Below are 19,564 nucleotides of genomic sequence, written 5' to 3'. Positions count from 1 at the left end.
AGTGCCTTTCGTTAAGGCATAATGTTGTATACTAGCAATTATAGTTGTTAATTATAGAGGAGTAGGGCATTATGACTTTGGGTGCCCTCATTAGGAGGGGACAGTGTGTAAGTAGTCTCAGGAGGCTTTGTTAATTGGAGAAAACTTGTTTCATATCATCTTTCCTGCTTTCTTCACCTTCTTTTTTCACCAAGAGGCAGTTATTTCCTACTGCTTGTACAAACACCAAACAAGATGCTGTTACTGTAGGTTGGTGCTGCTGCTTGGTGGGAAAAGTGTGAATGTGGCTTGGCTTTGGTGGTTTGGTTACAGTCTTCTTCCTTCTTTCACCCTTCAGCCCTGCTGCATTTCTTTGTTCCTGGGTTTAGTTCAGGCGGTCAGAGGGAAGGTGTGTACCCACACAGGGGTTCACATCCTGTGATGCTTCATCAAAGACTTCCTCACGAGACCTAACACCGACAGAGGGCTATTTAGATGGCAGTGACTGACCACTGCCCATGTTTCTTCAGGAACTTGGTTCTACACGCGTGCACAGGCACCTCTAATTACAGACAGATATATTAGATGCAGTTATTTTGCCCCTGGAGCCCATTGCACTAAAAAGGAACTCACATAACTGTCTAGATGTTCAAAAAGGAAAGTAACTGTGGGCCCTCTGGAACTAAGTTTCCTGTGCATACAGCTAATTATTTTGAGACTGAAACAGCACCTTTGAAGCATGTCCATGAAATACATAATTAAAATATTTTGTGTTCGATCATACTGTTAAACAGCTAATTGAAAATTATATTGTGTCTCCATAATGAGACAAGTAATATATGCATTTGTGCACTAGTGAAGTGGCTTGTTCCGTAGTCTTCTCCCCTCTAATTGCTGTGATGGCAACTGGCAGAGAGGGCCACGTGCTGGGCTGTCCTTGATCATCAAATCTAGCAGACGCAGAGTTCTTGTTAGGGACTCCGGTGAGTTCAAATAGAAGAGGCTCTGGAGGGTGGGACTGCTGCTTCCAACCATTTCTGTACAGACACTGAAGTAGGTCAGAACATGTTGGGGTTCCTGCTAAATCAGTGGCTAGCCCAGCATCTGCCCATGCTTTGTAGATGAATGGGTGATATGTATTTTATGGGCAGGGGCTGTTCGAATGGTTTGGGTCCATGTCTGCCCTCAGGCACTGTTTGAGATTCTCCGTGCTGCCCAGCCCACCAGATTCCCTCAGAGCAGCTGCTGTTTCCACATGTCTGTGGCATGCCAAGCTCTCCAGTACCTCAAGTCCAAGGACTTGATGATTCTTGGGGGTCCCTTCCAACTCAATTTGATGATTCTATTAACATGTTTGTGTCTAATTCTTGGAACGTAGGAGCACAGGAAGGCTTCCTTTGCCTTCCTCTCAACCACATGTTGTGTGTTTGTGGAAGACAGGCATGTGCTGATCTGTAAAATAACTGTTCTGCATGTCTGGCCTGCTGCAGTGTATAAATACAGGGAGTGACAAGATTTATTGCATTACACTGTACAGCTAATTGCAAGAGAGAAGATTCCTGGGGAAGAAAAGTAAGAGTAACTGTACTTAAGGAGATTTCCGGACTGACCCTTCCCTCTGACATATACTAGTGGCAAAAACCCTACGAACAATGACTCTGGGTGAGCACCTCTCCCCTAGAAGATTCAGAGCTGGAGCAGGGTTTAACTACCGTGGGTCTTACAGTCTTACTTTTGTTATGACTGTGACTTGCTCCTGTCAGAGCACTAACAGCTTTCCATCTTACTGGCCTGATCATTTGGCTGTAGAATTGACTGGAAAGAGCTAGTTATTTCAGGTTAGTATTTGCACATTTATCTGTTTACGAATGTATTCTGTGTGTGGAATAAATTAATTCTTCTCAACCTGCAGTCACATAACCAGTCATGGTTTTCCTTTGCAGCTCTTGTGCTTTCTGACTTCAAAAATTAGTCATAGTGGATCAGTGCTAGGGAGACAAAGACATGTAGGGAACTCTGCTGATGCTGCTTTTTACATTTAAAATCGTGCCGCATATCCAGGGGGTTAGGATGCATTTTCTCAGAGGGTTCCCATGCTTTGAGCTCCCTGCTGTTTACCTTTTATAGTCACAATTTTCTGGTTACAATTGCACAGTTTTGGAAGAGGTTATAAGCACTTTGACTGGCTTCAAACCTGATGTTACGAAATTATATTCTTCTGCTGCTGGTGCCTGACAAAGATCTGGTTTCCAAACAAAGGCAAAGAGGAAAGAATGAGGCAGCAGCCCTTGCAGGAGATAGAATATTGTGTGTGATTAAAGCTTTTATTAGGCTATGGGCAGTAATGGGAGAGAAAAAGCATGATCTCCACTGATCTGCATTTTAAACAATGTTGAGGATTAACAGAGGGTCGGCAGATGCATCTATTGAGCTGTAAAGAAGGGGATTCAGAGCCGTACCGTGCAGATGGGAGATTATTGTACTGTACTTCCCGCATGTGCCAGTCGGTACTCCTGCTGCTCTGCGGAGCACTTAGCAGCTCTGTCAGCCCTTCTCAATCCCGAGCACATGCAGCACACTGAGCCTGCCTCGGCCACACCATGAAGCTGAGCCTGTCCCCAGTCAACCCAGCGGAGCTAATGCTGAGCTGTGGCAGCCATTCTGCTGCTGCGGTAAGATACCAATATGGGCACTGGGAGCTTCTCACATCCCTGCCTTCCCCTCCCTAATACAGTCTTTCAGCCAGCTTAACTCTTTCCATTTGAACGGTGTGTTCTGGTGACGCTGCCTGTCATTTTGCTGCAGAGCAGCCCTTTTCCTGGGAAACAGTGAGTGAAATGATGGGGGAGAGAAGAGATTTTCCTTCTTCTTTTTCTATTCTTTTGTCTTTGCTTCTGGAAATGAGCTCATTTTCTTCTATTTGAAATGCAGTGTTGCGGTTTCTTTGCTGCTGTTGTTTTCATTTAATGGATCATAAATTTGAAAGCTCTCCCACTAAATATATGCGTTCACATATGACACTGGAAGTACTCCTCTTTCGTTCCCAGATTTTCTGCTGTAACTGTGGAACAGATCTAGTGGCACAAATGGAATTTTCCTTCCTTTATCCTGATGTGGCAGAGGGAAATGTTGTCTGGAATTTAATAAAAATGATGGTCTACTGGCCAATTATTTCTGATCTCCTCCGCCCTTTTACTTAGCTTTTCCTACATGCACCAGCTTAAAAGGTGACTGTGGTATATCCCTCGTTTCTAGCTCTGCCACAGGGCTTCATTGTGACTGTCAGCAAGTTACCCAGTGTCTTCATGCCTGAAGTCTTTACTTTCAAACAGAGAAACAAAGTATAATTAGGCATACCCTTTGGCTGCCTTGCCTATTTGGAGCCTAACTGTCAACCCCAAGGAGAGCTTGGCACATGTGGATGTTTATCAGAGTAGAGCCCTAGTCTTGCACTGAGTCTTCCAATATAAACAGTGGTAACAATTCCATGGGGTTCTCATTCTTATAATTAATTCTGCATCATGGTATGTATTTTATCTTTAAAAATAGTCCTGAAATATGTTTACAAGGCCTGGAAATGACTAGAGAAAATAATTGTTTTCTGCAGCATCATATTCCTCATGTGTTAAATGTGTCATAACATTAGACTTCGCCTGTAGCAGCCTGGATAATGCCTTATGCTTTGAAGTCTGCTCATATGAGAGCAAGAGAGAGGGGGTAAGAGTGCAAATTCCCATCTATATGTAAATAGGAATCTCTCTTTGCTTCTTGGCTAACGTTGATTCCACCTGGTTTACCTCAGTAGCTCCAGCACTTCATAGGCTATTTTTTTTGTTTTAGAAATTACAAAGCTCTGCCTAAAGCTGGAGCTCACCTCAAGTGCCATCATAGCACCCCTATTTCCCTAGCTTGACGAGCTGAGGTCCCACATTTGGCAGCAGCTTAGGAGAGAGCCCTTGAACCATCAAACAGAGCTTCAGATGTAGCACAGGAGTGCAAAAGTTGCAAGGATGCTGCAGGGTCTTTGCTCTAGCAGGCACTCATTTGCCCTTCTGTGGGGTTCTGACCTGGGTCTGATCTCCTAGCTTCGAAGAGAAGAATTATCTGAAGAATTGATGAACTTCACTCATATTTAAATCACCTGGATTTAAATATAGCTTTTTATTATGGTTTAAATCAGCAGGAACAAAAGCACGATTTCATTTATTGATTCTATTTTTACCTGTTACTTGTACGTTTTAATTATTTTGCTAACGAAAGGTTAATTTTCAAGTTGATAGCCATCCTGGTATGTTGATTTGCTATTAATAATAATAAATCTTTAGACAAAACTTAGTATTTCTTCTTTTGTGGTTAAGACAACACTGTCTACCACTGCCCAATCACTAAAACCATAATGTATTTAATGTGCATTTTCTTGCGTGCTTCCTTTAAGAATTTTTGCCTCATTACAGGTTGACAACAGGAATTTTCTACTCCCTGTAGATGGGCAAATGTTTGTTTTTGGTAATTTGCATCACCTTCTTGGTTGGTTTCGAAATTCAAGTGAAATCAAATTGATTAAAAAAAAAAAACAAACCCTAATCATTGTTTCTTATCCAGCTGTGATGGTTCATTTTCAAAACAAACATGAAAGAAAAAAAAACATGTTTCAGAACTGCTTGCTTTTAACAGTTCCGACAGTGTATCAGGTACCTATAGCCAGAGACTTTACTCTTCTGTGCTCTTCCTGAGAGCTTTACTGCTCACCTGATGTTTCTGGCTTGGGAAAATGGACAGCATTGTTCTGGAAGCTGCAATGAGTAGGGACCTCCACCTGAAATTAGGATGACACCAAGCAAGCCCTTACAGCCAGGTCTTTGAAAGAGGAAGCTTTGACTTGTTTTTTTGCTATTTTTCCTTCTAGTAGTCCCCAAATTGATTGCTTGGGTGTGTTTAGGCTGGGGGGAAGGCTGGTATGTAAATTCCACTGGAATAGGGAAAGGATAAACGATCATTATTAATGTGAGCAACTTAATTTTCAGTCCATCTCTTCACTGCTGCGTGGAATATTCTGGGCAAAGATCTGGATGGTATTTTGTGTAACTTGGTGTCTTTCTAGCTGAAAGAATTAGAATGATGTTTGAGGTGAGGAAGAAGTCTCTTTTCACACATCTAGCTAATAAAAGCATGAATTTAGCATAGCAGTGAGCCACTCCCCACATTGCTGGAAGTCAGAATCACGAGAAGTTAAGGTGTTATGGCCTTTGTTTACAGGGAGACACCTGTAAATGGGCCACGGTGTGACTGAAGAGAAACAGACATACACATCTTTCTTCTTCCTTCCCTCCGTGTTGTACAGCTTCTGATTTAGTTTTGTTTTGATTGTCTCTTAGTAGCTAGAAAACTTTTAGGGGAAAATTTTCTTTTTTAGAGCAAAAGTTACAGGAGTATAGTATAAGGAATTTAGATAACATTCTTTAAAACTGTTGAAAAGACAGAAAATACTAAGTATTAATTGCTCATTAATACTTCTACAAACAGAATGAAAGGAAACCACCAAATGAAAAAAAAAATCAGTATGTTGTATTTTTGACCACCAAACAGGAATGTCTGATATGCTAGGTGGTTTTGCTGGCATCCAGAGTTACTTGGAGTGGAGAACTGGACAGGCTGGAGTGACACAGTTAGGCAAGGGGAAATTTGAAGTCCTGCATGTGGGGAGGAATAGCCTCAAGCACCGGGACAGGCTGGAGACCAGCCAGTGGGAAGGCAGATCTGCAGAACGCTCTGGGCTTTTGGTGGACAGCAGCCTGATCATGAGGCAGCAGTGCATTCTTGTGGAGAAGAAGGCCATGTTCTTCATGGTGAAGAAGAATATTGCCCAGAAATGAAGGGAGGTGATCCTTGCTCTCTGCACAGCACCGAGAGGCCACATCTGCACTCCTGTATCCAGTTCTGAGCTCCCCAGAACAAGAAACATACTGACTGAGTGGAGCAAATCCAGGGTAGAGCCACAAAGATTAAAGGGATTGGAGCATTTCCCATAGAAGAAGACCCGAGACTGTTCTACCTGGCAAGGAGGAAGGTCTCTTCAATGTGTATAAACACCTGATGAAAGGAAATTAAGGAGGAGGAGGCAGACTCTTCTCAGTGGTGCCCAGGAGCAGGATAAGAGGCAGTGAGCACAGGGTAAAATACATTTCAATACATTTCAGTCAAGAACACAAGAAAACACTTCTGTGAGAGTGGTCAAATGCTGGAACAAGTTGCCCAGGGAAGCTGTGGAGTATCCCTCTGGAAGTACTGAAAACACACCTGGACTTGGCCCTGGGCCACCTGCTCAGTCTGATCTTACTTAAATACTGGATATGGACTTTGTGATCTCAGAAGGTCCTGGCTGCTGACCCCAGATTATTCTGTGATTCTGTAACCAACAGCATGTTATAGGTTTTTTCTTTTCCTTGTTTTTTTTCTTTTTTTTTTCTTTTTTTCTTTTTGCTTTTGGATTTTGAACCATTAGTGCTCGTTAGTTCAACTCAAATCCGGCAGGATGTTAGAGAAGATTTGATTTATTTCTTTACCCTGCTGCTAAATTACTGCCCATCTGCTGCCCTGATTTTCTTTATGCAGTTTCCAGTACACTGCCACCAAGTGCTGGCTGGATGTTGCTGCTCTGGTATTCCCTAGCTTGGTTGCCACTGTGCTTTCAGAAGGCACCTTCTCTTCCCTGTACAGCATTTAGTACAGTGCACAACAACATTCACTTGCAGCTGCAGGGATGGATGTTGAGTAGAGTGTGCTGCAGAGAAAATAGACCGAGGTTTTCAGAGGAACTTGGTCATCCACTGTGTTTAAGTTCTTTATTTCAGGTTTATTATGTAGCTGTTAGTGGGATTTAAAGCTGGTTCAGTGGGCAGAGGGAATTCTCCATTTTTGACAGCCTGTGTTCATGCAGGGCCACAGATGTACCTTAATTCTGTTTAATCTGACTGGAGGTAAGCACCTTCTACTTTTTCTCAGTTCTTCTTTACTCAAATATGACTCCACTTGAGTGCTAAGGTAAATCGTATGTGAGAAACAAAACTGCATTTCTGTCACCAGATGCTTGCTGGATCTTTTGCCCCAGAAAGGGAGAGGAAGAGATCTGGTGTTGGAGACTCCAAAAGTCATGTACCTGCAAGTAAAAATGCTCCCTCGGAAAACTTAGGGCATGTTCTTCTGCAGCTCAAATCTGTGAGTTTAAATCTGCTCTCTTTTCTTGTGTGCGTATTCAGCCTTCTCTCACTGTGGACTAGGAATGGATCTCAGAAAGCAGATCCCATGTTTATGGCTGTACCGTCACACCATTTGGTGAGGTTACACAGGTTACTCTAGCTGTGTTTTTGGTCCAATTTAAGAACACTCATTGTTTTGCAGACTGAGTTACCAGAATCAAGCTTTCCAGCTCTGTTTGAAGACTGGCGCTTTTTTTTGTCGGTCCTTGTCGGTGCTTGATCACCGGTCCTTTGTTAGAGTTCTTGATGCTCTTTTAAAAGTCTTTTTCACTCCTTTATATGTTTGGTGGGTTTATTTGGTTGGGTTTGGTGTTTTTTTTTTTTTTTAATTATTATTATTCCTATAATAAGATTTGGACTGCAGCTCTCTAGCCTTTAGTATCTAGAGCTCCGTGGGTCACAGGCAAATAATGTTTCTGCCAGATACCTGTCGTGCCAGATAAATGCTATCCAGCTGATGATGATTCCCTTGTTCAGGGAGAGACTCTTGCTGTGCAACTTGCCATAGCCTTGAGGTACAAGTGGCCTGACCTGCAGTACAAGTGAGGAATATCATAGCAGTTTCTAGTCATTTAGGAGGCTCATAACATAAAGCCAAAGTGTGTAATGTTCATAAGCACAAGAGAATATTTTCTGTGTTCTTTGCAGGCAGTATCCCTTAAGGCAAGTGTTTTTGCAGAAAGAGATATGTGATTTGTCTAATGATAATATTGCTGGGTAGTAGTCTATTATCTCAGTATATTTATTACCTCTGTATGTCGGGACACCTAATGGGTGCAGCAATCTCAGTTATTTCTGAGCTGCCTCTTCTTGCAAGTGTGAGTGGCTTTGTGTCACTGCTGAGCTCCTTTGTAGCTGTTTGCAGTGTGAGCTGTGCTCTGAAGGTTCCTGGGAGGGGCTGGCAGATTGCACCTCGTCTTGGTGGGTCAGTGGGATCCACCCCTGTGCACTCATGGAGAGAATCAGGTCCTCACATGGGAGCATCATTCTTGAGAGATGGTATTTTTAACTTTCCTGAGACCGTGTAGCTTGTACAAAGAAGATGCTTACTGATCTTTTACTTATTTCTATCTACTTATCCAGGCTTACAACTTGTCCTTCTTCTTAAGCTGATTTTTCTGATTGAATCTTCTTGAGTCTTCTGACACCTCATGCTAACTGTCTGGAACTATGAAATACAAATAGTAACAGAATAGAAAGCAATCAAACAAAGGAAAAAACCCTGGAAATTAAGTCCTCTGTTGACATTTAGAGCAACTCATTCACTCCTTTTCCTCTGCTTATTGTGGCTCTGGCCTTGAACTAGTGTTTGTGAGGAGCCAAACTTATGGATATTTTGCTGATACCAAGAACAAACTAGCATGAGTAAAGGCAAAACTCCTTCCTGATTGGAAGTGGAGCAGTAAAAGCCTCTGTAGGTTTGAAAGCAACATTCCCTGAAGATTTGTTTTGCCTTAGCAACAGTGAACACATACAGGGAGTTGTATAACTTGCTAACTATTGATAACAGTTGCTTTTGATATAGCTGTGAGATCTACAACCAAATTTTTCTGCATTGCCATCTCATACTCTGCAGCAATGCCCATTAGAGTAATTGAGCTTTGGGTAGCCATAGCTTGCTGATGAAGAAACTGATCTGCAGATTCCTGAAACAGATGAGTCTTTACATTGACCTTACTGGGCCTTAGATCAAACCCATGGAGTTGCTCACCATCCCCTCCAGTGAATTCTTCCAAAAGAGAAAAATTCACTGTGGGATCTTCCAGTAACCCTATGGGTTATCACATAGAAATCCTGAAACAGAAGCATGATAGGAAGATGTGTTTTGACAGCACGGTTCTCATGCCATGGTCCTTTCATAATCAATGGCTCCTGCCTGAATTGGATTTTGAACTGTATTTCAGAACATACTTAGCCACAGCCACTGTGATATGAGTTTCTAAGTGATGAAGCTGTGTATCAGAAGGTGAGTTGGGGTGTGCATGTTTGTACTTATCCAACCACCTCTCTTTTGAAAGGAAATTAAATGCACTTTATTTTCTTTCTTCTTTGTGCAGGCACAGCTGACCTTACTTCCAGGTGCTACATTGTTTCTTATAAACCTTACCTTAAATTAATGGGAAGCTTGGGCCTTTTCTGTAAAGATGTATTGAATATGAGCCCGTGCTTTCAGGAACACAGTGAACCAGTTGTAGTGAAGTTTGCATTACAAGAGCAGGCGGTTCCTGTTCTTCTTGGTGTAGAAGTCGATAAATGCTTCCAGCTCTGTGCTGTGACCTGAGCCATTATTCTCAAATTGAGGAAAATACTTCTGACTATAGGGGTTTTTGTATGCCTGTTTCTGTTCGTTAAAATGATAATAGTCTAATTATTCTGACCTTTAATTCTTTTACTTTGACTTTGCTGTTTTTGAGACACAAAACAGTTTTCAAATGGTTTTTCTTCCCATTGTCCTGAGCCAGAAGCTTAGGTTTTCTCATATTCAGTATAATTAAGAAAACTGTATTTTAGATGTTCTATACTTTATACAGAGGAACATCTCAGAAAATGGGAAAAGCAGTCCTTTACAGTTGTTCTGTGAGATCTCTGCAGCATGCCACATAGCTGTGCTCTGCAGGCCCCTAAGGCTGCTGCTGGGAGCTCCCAGACCTTTCCCTGACCACTTGTCCCTCTGGCAGCCTCAGGGCCATCCTGTCTTCGTCACCCATCCACATCTCCTTGGTTAGCCTGCAGCTCTGCTGAGGAGCTCATTCTCCTTCTAACTGACCAGCAAGGGTTTTTCTCTCAGGCAGAATCAGGATCTGGAGGCTGATCTGTCTCCTTACTTTCGCTTTACCAATGCAGCCTACAAGGTCTCTCCTCACTCAGCTGCTGAATGTTGTGGAGCCTGTTACAGAAGTCTTACTGTTGAAGTTAGTCAGTGGCTGTCTATGAGTGATATCCCACTACCATCCCCAGGTCTTTTGGGAATTCATGGGAAGGGGGACATGCTGGTTGTGCATGTGACCTGCTGTTTGGTGCCTTGCTCCTAGGTGCATGTACAGTTAAGCCAACTCACTCCTTGAACATGGCTGAAGTGCAGTGTATCAGCATTGAGTGCAAATCCTGTTAGAAATCTGTCAGTTGGTGATTAAGAGATGTCAGAGGCCAGGGTAAGCTGTGTCAGCACTGAGCTGGGTAGATGAAGTGCTCTGTGGTGAGCCTAATCTTGTGAAGAGCGTGACCTCTGTCTTCTGTGTAAAGGCTTTCTGTACTAACCCTCTTTTTAATTAAGTTCTTAATATACATATAACCTAGCTGAAACAATCTTGGCTGATGGGAGGGTCAAAAGGGTGTCAGGACTCCCTGAAGGAGGCAGGCTGTGGTAGGGTGGAAAGTGCGGAGAAAGAGGGTAGAAATGAGCTTAGGAAATGGGATTAGCATCAGCTGAAAGCACACGTGAGGAACAATTTCTCCACAGTTTCTCCTCCCATCTTCTTTTTTCATCTCCTTCTGCCCTGAGCACAGTATCCCCTCCTTATTAGTGCAGCAGGCCTTCTCCGTAGGTCATTGGATGCTGTGGCTTATTGCCCAGATATTACCTAATGATGGCGACATGCTTTCTCAAAGATATCTTAGCAGGACAGACAGAGCTCTACTGGCTTGCTGAAAATGCACATCTGGTCATCTTCTGATAAATGATTCAGGAGGTCTGAAGGGAGAAGTGGTTCTCCAGGTGGGCTTTGCAGGGAGATGCACGGCTCTGACTGTGGTGGCCTGCAGCCCTCAGTACCCATATGAAAAAGAGGCTGTAAAGGGTGATGAGACTTCTTGTTTGTTTTTCTGGTGTATCTATTACGTTTTATTTTCTCTTTTTCAAGTTGCAAAGCCACTCTCCTATTTCCCTGTCTGTGAGGGGTGATGGTGATGCCCACATCCCGTCGTACATTTTCAGGAGGCTGAGGTCTGCACCTTTCCACTGGCAGCACAGCTTAGTCACTCACCTGTTTTCATGTGGGACCAAAGGCTTGGTGTAAAATAAAAGCTCAGCTCACTGGACATCTCCCGGAGGACTTGAGGAGTTTGTTAGAGCTTGGCTGATGGGATAGCAGAGTTTCACAAAAGCTCACACAGATGTGTCTCCTAGTTCCTTGGGGGGGGGGGGGGGGGGCTCAGTAGACGTATGAATGTGGATAGAGATGGGAAAGATGTGTGTCAAAAGGGCTGAACAGTCTCATTCTTCGTTGTATTCAGTGGGCACAAAGGGTTTCTGAGAAGTATTGATTTATGAAATATTGTAAGAAAGAGACCAAGATAAAAATCAATAGAGGTGATGTTGGTTCTGTGTGTTTTGATCCTGCTGAGCTTGGAGGATGATCCTGCCATAATCTCTGAGGCATGCAGTGTAAAACCTGCTCCTGGTGAGCTGCCGTGTATCTGAGTATGCCTCTGTGTCTCTTGTTCTCTAATACCAGGCATGTGGATACCATCACATCTGAGCTGTTGCATCGCTGTCACCAATCTCTGAGCTCAGGCATTCATCCCTTCAGTTGCCTGAGCCAGTGCATGTTTGAGAGTGCTTGGAGCTCAGGAGAATGCATCTGAGCTGAGCAATTCTGTGTGCAGCTCCCTGTGCTCTACGCTGAGGCATGTGAATCCCAGGACTGATGAACATCTCCTTCCTTGCTCTTGCTGAGCATTTGCACTCTGGCTTTAGTCCTACTGTAATTACAGTTTATTCAATTTAGAAACAGTTATTGCATGATCCCTCCAAACAGCATTTTAGCACTAGTCTCTCTGTAGAATATCTCATGGTCAAATTATTTCATTACCAGTCTGGGTAGCTCCATCCTCATTCTTTCAGATTTGTAGACAGCCCTATACCTCTTTTCCTCATAATACAATTATAAATTGATACCATGTAATTTGTGTGTCACTTCATATAAGGCTTTGTTTATTTTAAAGGCAGTAATTTGAGATAACAATATGCTATAGAAAAGTAAACATCTGTTCAATGAGAAGGCTGAGTAATTAAGGGCAATTATTGGTTCCCATAAGTAGGACACTCGTAAGAAAGTTCTTTGTAGTGCAGCTAAAGAGTGCCTGAGATACATATTGTAGGGAACCAGAAAAGTATGAACTAGAAAGTTTGAGACATAAAATGGAAACTCTTACTAAGAAATAATCTAGACCTTTCTTTTGAAAGAGTACTTAAGATGCAATTTTCCTAATATGTTGTAATATGTAAAACTTGCATAGTGTTTTATACCCCATTCTCTCCCTTTCCAACATTCTTTGTAAGGATTAATCAGTTAATCCTTCTACAGTCCTTGCAAGGTAAGTAAGTGTTGTTATCCTTATTTTACGGCTATGGAAATCGTGTTGCTGCGAGCCACGTTTTAACCTGTTTTCCGCTGTTGTAGATCTAAAGCAACTTCACTGCAGTCAGCAGTTGGATGCTGTAACTGAAGTGATTCAACCCTAATTGAAACCATAGCATTTGAGAGAATAACTGTTGAGAATAAGAAGCAAGAATATTACATTTTAAGCATTGTTCTATGCTTCACTTGAGTTATATTAATGCTTTTATGTGCTTTAAGGATTGATTTTCTAAACTGGTATCCTTGAAGGTTTGCAGATCTTGCAAATAGCAGTGCATGTAGCTTTCAGGATTGAGCATCAGTAAATAATTCTAAGATTTATAACAGTAACTTCCAGTTTGTGGGATTAGATCACATTACTTGTATATAAAGATCGTGTGTACAAAGTTTATATGCAAAAACTATGTAGGCACACTAACCCTTTTTCTTGTTCTTGGGCTTGTTCAGATTAAGATTTTTGTTCCTCCTTGAGTTCAAATAGTTAGTTACCAGTACTAGTCTGTGCCCTGATGGAAACCACAAGTATTTGTGTCCTGCAGTGCTCAGATTAACATTTGCTGGGTATTCATTGACATGAATTAATTGGCAATTAGCTAACTCAGTTAGGAATAATATTTCTCTCTAGACATTGCTTTAATTGCTCATCCAGCCAAAATAGATAGTACTGGCCAGACCAGGGCTTTCTGCTTGAATACTTGAGAGGATAAGTTCTTTGACAGTGCACTCTGTTGTGCAAGCAACAAGAGCCATGCAGATGATCTGAAATCAGGGCCTCGTTTCCCTGTAGCAGAAATACAGGTTGGGCATTGGGTTGGTTTTATTTCAGATGAAGAAAATGAAAAGCCTTCTTTTTCCAATGCAAAAATTACACACATTAAAACTAGCAAATGTAACATTTCTTAATTATTACAGTTCTTGAAGTATTTACTGGCTTTGTGATTAAAAATGAGTTACTTGTGTTTAACATTTCTGAAAAGACTGTGGGAATGTTTTTTGTTAACGCTGTATATACCATGAGTGTTACATTTAAATAACAGCCTTATGATTTATCAGTCTCTCTCTCAAAATGATCATTTGTTTCAGAATGGTATCTTCGGCAGACTCCATCTTTTGGTAGGATTGAAAAACAGATCTCTCCTGCTTCCAGATCACTTCTTTCTGTAATGAAGAACCAAGTTTTAGTTCTCACAGTGGGGTTCATTAGCAAGGTGTCTCTGTCCCCAGTTGTGTTCCCTTGTGCTGCTATTCACACCACTGCAGAGTACCTATGAAGTAGCATCACCTCTAACCTCTTTCTGTTTTGTTTAGTATATGTTAGAGCAAATTCCCACACACAACATAAGGTAGAAGTACATCAGGCTTTTCTGAAATCCTGTCCTTGGCTTAAAAGACACAGAAGCGTTTGCCACGGGGATGGCTGTGTGCTCATTTGTGGAAGTGAAGCTTGTGTCTTCATCCCTGAAACACACGCTTCTTGGATAAAATAAGTTATTCTGTATTCACTGCTTCAGAGTGGGCTGTCCACCTGCATAGCAGACCTAAATCTTTCCCTTGCTTATCACGTAAGCTTCTGTCCTTTTCAGGAAAGATCTGTGTGTCTTTATGCATCCACACAGTGGGACTTCCTAGCGAAAAACAGCATGAGTGTGGCTGTTAGCAGGTCAGCGCTGTGCTCAGATGTAGCAGGCCTGCAAGCTTCCTTGTGCTCTTCCTTGTGTGCCATCTTTCCTTTGTGTCGTCTGGAGTTCCTGTTGCTCAGTGGTTTTCAGCTTGTGGCTTTTAATTATAAATGAAAAGACAATGTTAGCTTACACGTCCCCTTGCTTTTCAGTGTGTACATTTTTTTTTCTTCTTTACTCCCCAGCCTGAAATTATGAGGCTGTTTCTTGTGCAGTTAAGTGGCTAAGGTCTGAAGCAGCTCAATGTTCACAGCTCCTAAGACAAAGCAGCCTACTCACTGCCTTGGCAGACTTGTCTTAAGCCACGCCAAAGCAAAATATCATCTTAGCAGCCTTGGTCGTTCTCTTTGGGGACCACGCAGGTACTGCTGTGTGGAATGTGTAGATAAGCTCTATGTGTATGTACCTCACCTATTGACGCATCTGTATGGGAAGTTTGCTGTAGACTTGAGGAGCAGCTGTGCATGCGGCCAAAGAACTGAAAAATTACCAGCCCTGCAAACAGCACCTCAACCACTTGTCTCTGAGCTTGCATAACTTTTTTTTTAACCATTTCAATAACAGCTCAGCAATTTACTCATGTAGTTGCTTCTTACACTCTTAAAAGGTATGTCATTACACTGATACATAATGTATCCTCAACTTTTGATGTTATATATGCCAGTAAAAGGGCATCCAAACATAGAAGCCCACAGGAGTTCAAATGACCAATAATTCATCTGTAAGCAGTAACTCAGTAGACTGGAACTGCCACAACCAGAACTGAAGTCCAGGGCACAAGTTCTTCCTTGCCCAAGCTCATTTAAGGTTTTCTTTTAGTAGCAGGAGGTCCATAGCCTATGTATAAGATGGTCTAGTGAAAGGTTTTTATTTTGCTCCATTGGCACGCGTATGTCAAAAGGAAGAGGTAAGCAGAGAGGCACAAGCAGAGTGACAGGTTTTATTTTTATCCTGAAATTACATTCACTGAATTTTTGGATGTTGAAAAGTGCTGTCTTGGGCTGTTGGGAGGGTTGTCTCAGAATTCCTTACCTACAAAGCAGGCAGAAGTGACAGTGTAGTTTTTTTCTGAATTTTTAACATAAATAAGGAAAAAAGGAAAAATACCTTAGATGATGCATTCTCTCATTCTGTTCTTTGGCACCCTGCTGTAAATCTGGAATGACCTCTCAAGCGTGATGAAATTAAATCAATGTAAAATCACTGGGACAGCATCGGTATGATTTTATAAGGTGTATAAACTCTTCTAATAGTCGATGAACTTCATTATAAGAGTAAACAGAATGGTTTGATCTATTTTCTGAGTTTCTGTGGTAGGTTAGTAGCCAGAAAGGCAGAGGACACTGTAAAGATTGCCTGTGTGGTTTGGTGGTGTCCCAGAGGTTTCTGGTAGCTGTGACTCAACGACAAAATGCTTCAGTGAGGGCAAGGATAAAAAGGGCTACAGATAGCTGAGTGCAGTGAGACAGATGTCTTGATTTGGGAAGAGGAACATTTAGAATCAAATTTTGAGTGTGAGATTCCAAAAGCCTGTACGCTTTCTTAAGGTTGGGGGACCAGTTACAGGAAACAGCTGTTTGTCACCTTTAGTGACCTCTCAAAATAATGACTGTAGAAGACACTACTGCAGCACTGTGTCACATATCCTAGAGTCTAGATGTGAAGGGCTGATTTAAGAGTTCTGCAAAGAATTAGAAAAATAAGGGCAGGGAATTTAGAGTTATGCAAAGAGTGTTGGAAGCAGAATAAAGGGATGGGCATGGACTGAAGCATTGCGAGCTCACAATAGAGGCATGCCAACAGTGACTACCCGAACAGGGCAAAGCCAAATTAAAGCTGCAGAAGGGAAGCTGCAACTGATCTGAGTGTTGAGCACAGAGCCTGTGGTGCTAAGGATAATGTCATACATGTATTGAGTAGACAAAATTCAGCTGTAACAGCGAAGATTGGCTGGACATCACAGCATCTTTCCCCAGCTGTGCTCATCTGTTGCTTCAGGCAGAGAAAAGGCTGTTGCCATACACAGCTTAGAATGGGTTTGTCAGTGTGCTGTGTCCTTAATTCTTAATACTTGTTCGTGTAATGGCAGAAGGTGAGGATGTCAGTATTTAACGAGCTAAGAGCAGAAAATTACATGAGTGGAAATATCCAGAAAACTTGAGTACAACATAAAAGAGAGAGAAAGTGAATCGGCAAGTTATTTCTTGGCATAACAACCTGTGGTTAATGGTTCAGCATTCATGATTAACTGTAGCAAGAAGATGAACAGGTATCTGTAGGAGATGGCTGGAGCCCCTGATGAAACTCCAAATCTTTGGGGACAGTTTGAAGTAAGGCAGTGGTCTACATATTTAATCCCTCGAAGTGTGAAATCCTATGGCTACTGTTTCTCTGGGCTGCACATCAGTTGTGTGCATTTTACAGATACAGCAATGTCTTTGGCTTTGATATTTGGGACAGAGAATGAGGTCAGGATCTTAATGCTACCCAGCCTAGGAGCTGCAAGCCAAGCTGAACTTTTTCTTTCTGTGCAACATCATCGCTCATAAATGCTTTGTGAAGCCCAGCAGATCTTACTAACACCAGGGAGGTGCCATTTCTCCCTCAAGTTTTAACTGAATTAAACTAAATGGCAATTTGGCACAATTGTGGAGTGGGACGGAATCCAGCCTATTAGGTGTGGTGCTGCATGACCATGTTTGACGAGAGTAAGAGCTGAAGCAAAACAGATCTCACTTGAATAGGCCTACAAAGTAATGGTTTTCAGGGTAGAAATTTTTTGATGATTTGATTTTTTTGAGGATTTGAGAGCTTGGGAGACTATGCCTCACTCGCTCACAAAGGATCTCTTGATGTACTTTTATGTGAATCAGCAGATTCAGATCAAAGTTCTGCAGACAGTAATATTTTGTTACTTACCTCTTTTTTTTTTCATTCTTGGAGTTTTATTCCATACTTTTTGATAACTCAGACATCCTGATCTGATTCCCTGATGGGAATTCTCATCACTTTTTCCAAATATAGCCATTTATCTACACCACTAAGTTGTTTGGGGTTATAGATATGAACAAGGATATAGTAAATATTAATAAGAAGAACTTAGTGTTGATCACTGTGTACGTTTGTTCCTCTATTACTCTGTGGTATTCAGCACAGCATGAACTTCATGCAGCAGAGTAAGTCAAAACAGCAGGAGAAAACTCAATTTAAGTACTTTTTTATTCCCAAAACTCTGAAAGTTTTGGGAAGGGCTAGAACTAACGTAGTAGCAATGTGCACACTGCACACACTTGACCATCTAGTCCTGTTGCTTTCTGACCTTTCAGTGATGCCAGACATTGGCAAAGCTCCAAACCTAGTGTAGTTAAATTGTCAGAATTTTACTTTGTATTGGTAGAACATTCTTTGAATGGTTGAGAGCTGGGATGTATTTCAGCAAAAATCAGCTTTGATGGTAGAAACTGCAGCAGAATTGAGGATGCTGGCAGCTTTACTGCCAAGTGGTCATAGTGTGGGCTTTAGGGTCTTCATTACTCACAAGACTTCATCTGTTGGGGGGAGGGTTTAATGGAAATTTGTTTGAATATAAGTTGCCAACTACTGAGTAATGTACTATTATGAAAAAATCTCAACTGTGGATAGCTCTAACCAGTTCTTTTTTTCTGTTCTGCTCTGTTTCTCCTACAGGGCTTGTGAAGTTGGGGGTTCACTGTGTCACATGTCAGAAGGTTGCGATAAAAATTGTCAACAGAGAGAAGCTCAGCGAGTCGGTGCTAATGAAGGTAATTTTCTAATAGGAGATTTAAAAAAAAAATAAGTTCTTGGCTCTGTGTCTTTTGTTCCATGCAAAATTAATATCTTTAATTATGTTTAACAAACATCCCTGTCAGTACTAGGATTGTGTGGAGCATAATAAAAATAATTCAGTTATGGGGGAGGCTAGGGCAGCTGAAATGAAATGGGAGTATGCCTGTGCTTTGAAGAACAAAATTAGCGGTCAGCTGCAGAGTTGTTGCTTCTCTGCTGAGGTAGCTGTGTGTTGGGCATCATAATTTTCACTGCAGGAGCAGTGCACAGTAGTTGTAGTATGTCGCAGACTGAGGCCTTTACACATTAGTAGGAAGGGATTTAAGTGAGGTTGGAAAATCTGTTGTTTGAATGCTCCTCCTGCTCACTCTTGCTGCATGTATTTGTTATCTGATGCACCAAGATCCATGAGTGCTTTAAGCTGTTGTAATTCTGTTAATAATCCTCAGAGCTGTGTTATTGGAAACACTCAAGGAGTCCCAATGGTCCCAATGACTGTAGTGTTCAGAACAGCTTCATTCACTTTTACCTAATCTTGTGATATGCATCTCCTTATACGAGTATCACTTGACAAATCTTGGAAGTCTAAAAATTAAAAAACAAAAAAATAAAAAACAAAACAAGAATTTACTCATGTGATTTGGTGACTAACAAGGCTAAATGCAGCTTGGGTGAGGAAGCACAACTTCTGCAATCAGCAGACAACTTCCATCAATTTGTCACCTGCAAAATGTGCTAATGGATCTGTACACAAAGTCAAAGTAACTTCCCTGTTAGCACACCCAGCAAAGACCTTTCCCCACTGCTGTTACCTGTCACAAGTAAGTATGGCAACCTTACTAGGAACAGAAAGAAAATGGAGATTAAAAGAATATGCAGTCAGTGAATGCTAGTGTAAAGTTTATATTCAACTGTAATGTGCTCAGACTTACCCTTCTGGAATTCCATTGAAGTATTCTGTCTCCTGCAGTACTGTAGATTAAAGCAGTCTTCTAGTATAGACCAGAAATTAGAAAGTGAAGTAGGTAAGAAAATTGCAGTTTTAGAGAGAAATTCTTTTACATGAGTGGAACACAGTAAAAATGAACAAAGTGAGTAAATGGTAAAATCTGAATGAGACTCTAAAAACTTTGAATATTTTTTCAGAGTAACACAGTAAGAATACTTTTAAAAAACATGAGTGTGATGTTAGCTGACAGACTCTCTGTCTGATATTGGTATAAAAGATTTTATTTACCTCATTGATTTTCAGAGTAGGAGGCAAATCACGTAGCATAGCAAAGTGATCTCTCTGCTTTTGTTTTGTTGTATTACCTCAGTTGTAGTAGAAAATCTGAGTAAAGAAGTAATGTGTTAGGCCCTTGTTTACACAGCCGCGTGCTGAAGAGTGCCATGTTTTCTGTAAAATTGTACAACATCCTTCTCAGGAGGAAGCTGGGCATTGTATCATGATTCTCATTTCAGACCATTCATGGCCAGATTT

General features: G+C 41.6%; 1 protein-coding gene across 23 annotated transcripts in view; it reads left to right on the top strand.

Annotated features, from left to right (window-relative positions):
- BRSK1 (BR serine/threonine kinase 1) overlaps positions 1-19,564 on the top strand; it is a 299,198-nt gene that overhangs the window by 126,786 nt on the left and 152,848 nt on the right. For all 23 annotated transcript variants that reach the window (XM_046941627.1, XM_046941624.1, XM_040700868.2 and 20 more), the window contains exon 2: positions 17,962-18,056. In XM_046941627.1, the coding sequence (XP_046797583.1) occupies positions 17,962-18,056 (95 nt within the window). The remainder of the gene's footprint in view (positions 1-17,961; positions 18,057-19,564) is intronic.

This window comes from Gallus gallus, chromosome 5 (genome assembly GCF_016699485.2).
Source record: "Gallus gallus isolate bGalGal1 chromosome 5, bGalGal1.mat.broiler.GRCg7b, whole genome shotgun sequence".
NCBI lineage: Eukaryota > Metazoa > Chordata > Aves > Galliformes > Phasianidae > Gallus > Gallus gallus.
Note: the sequence above shows the minus strand (reverse complement) of the source record. Positions and strands in the feature narration are given on the sequence as shown.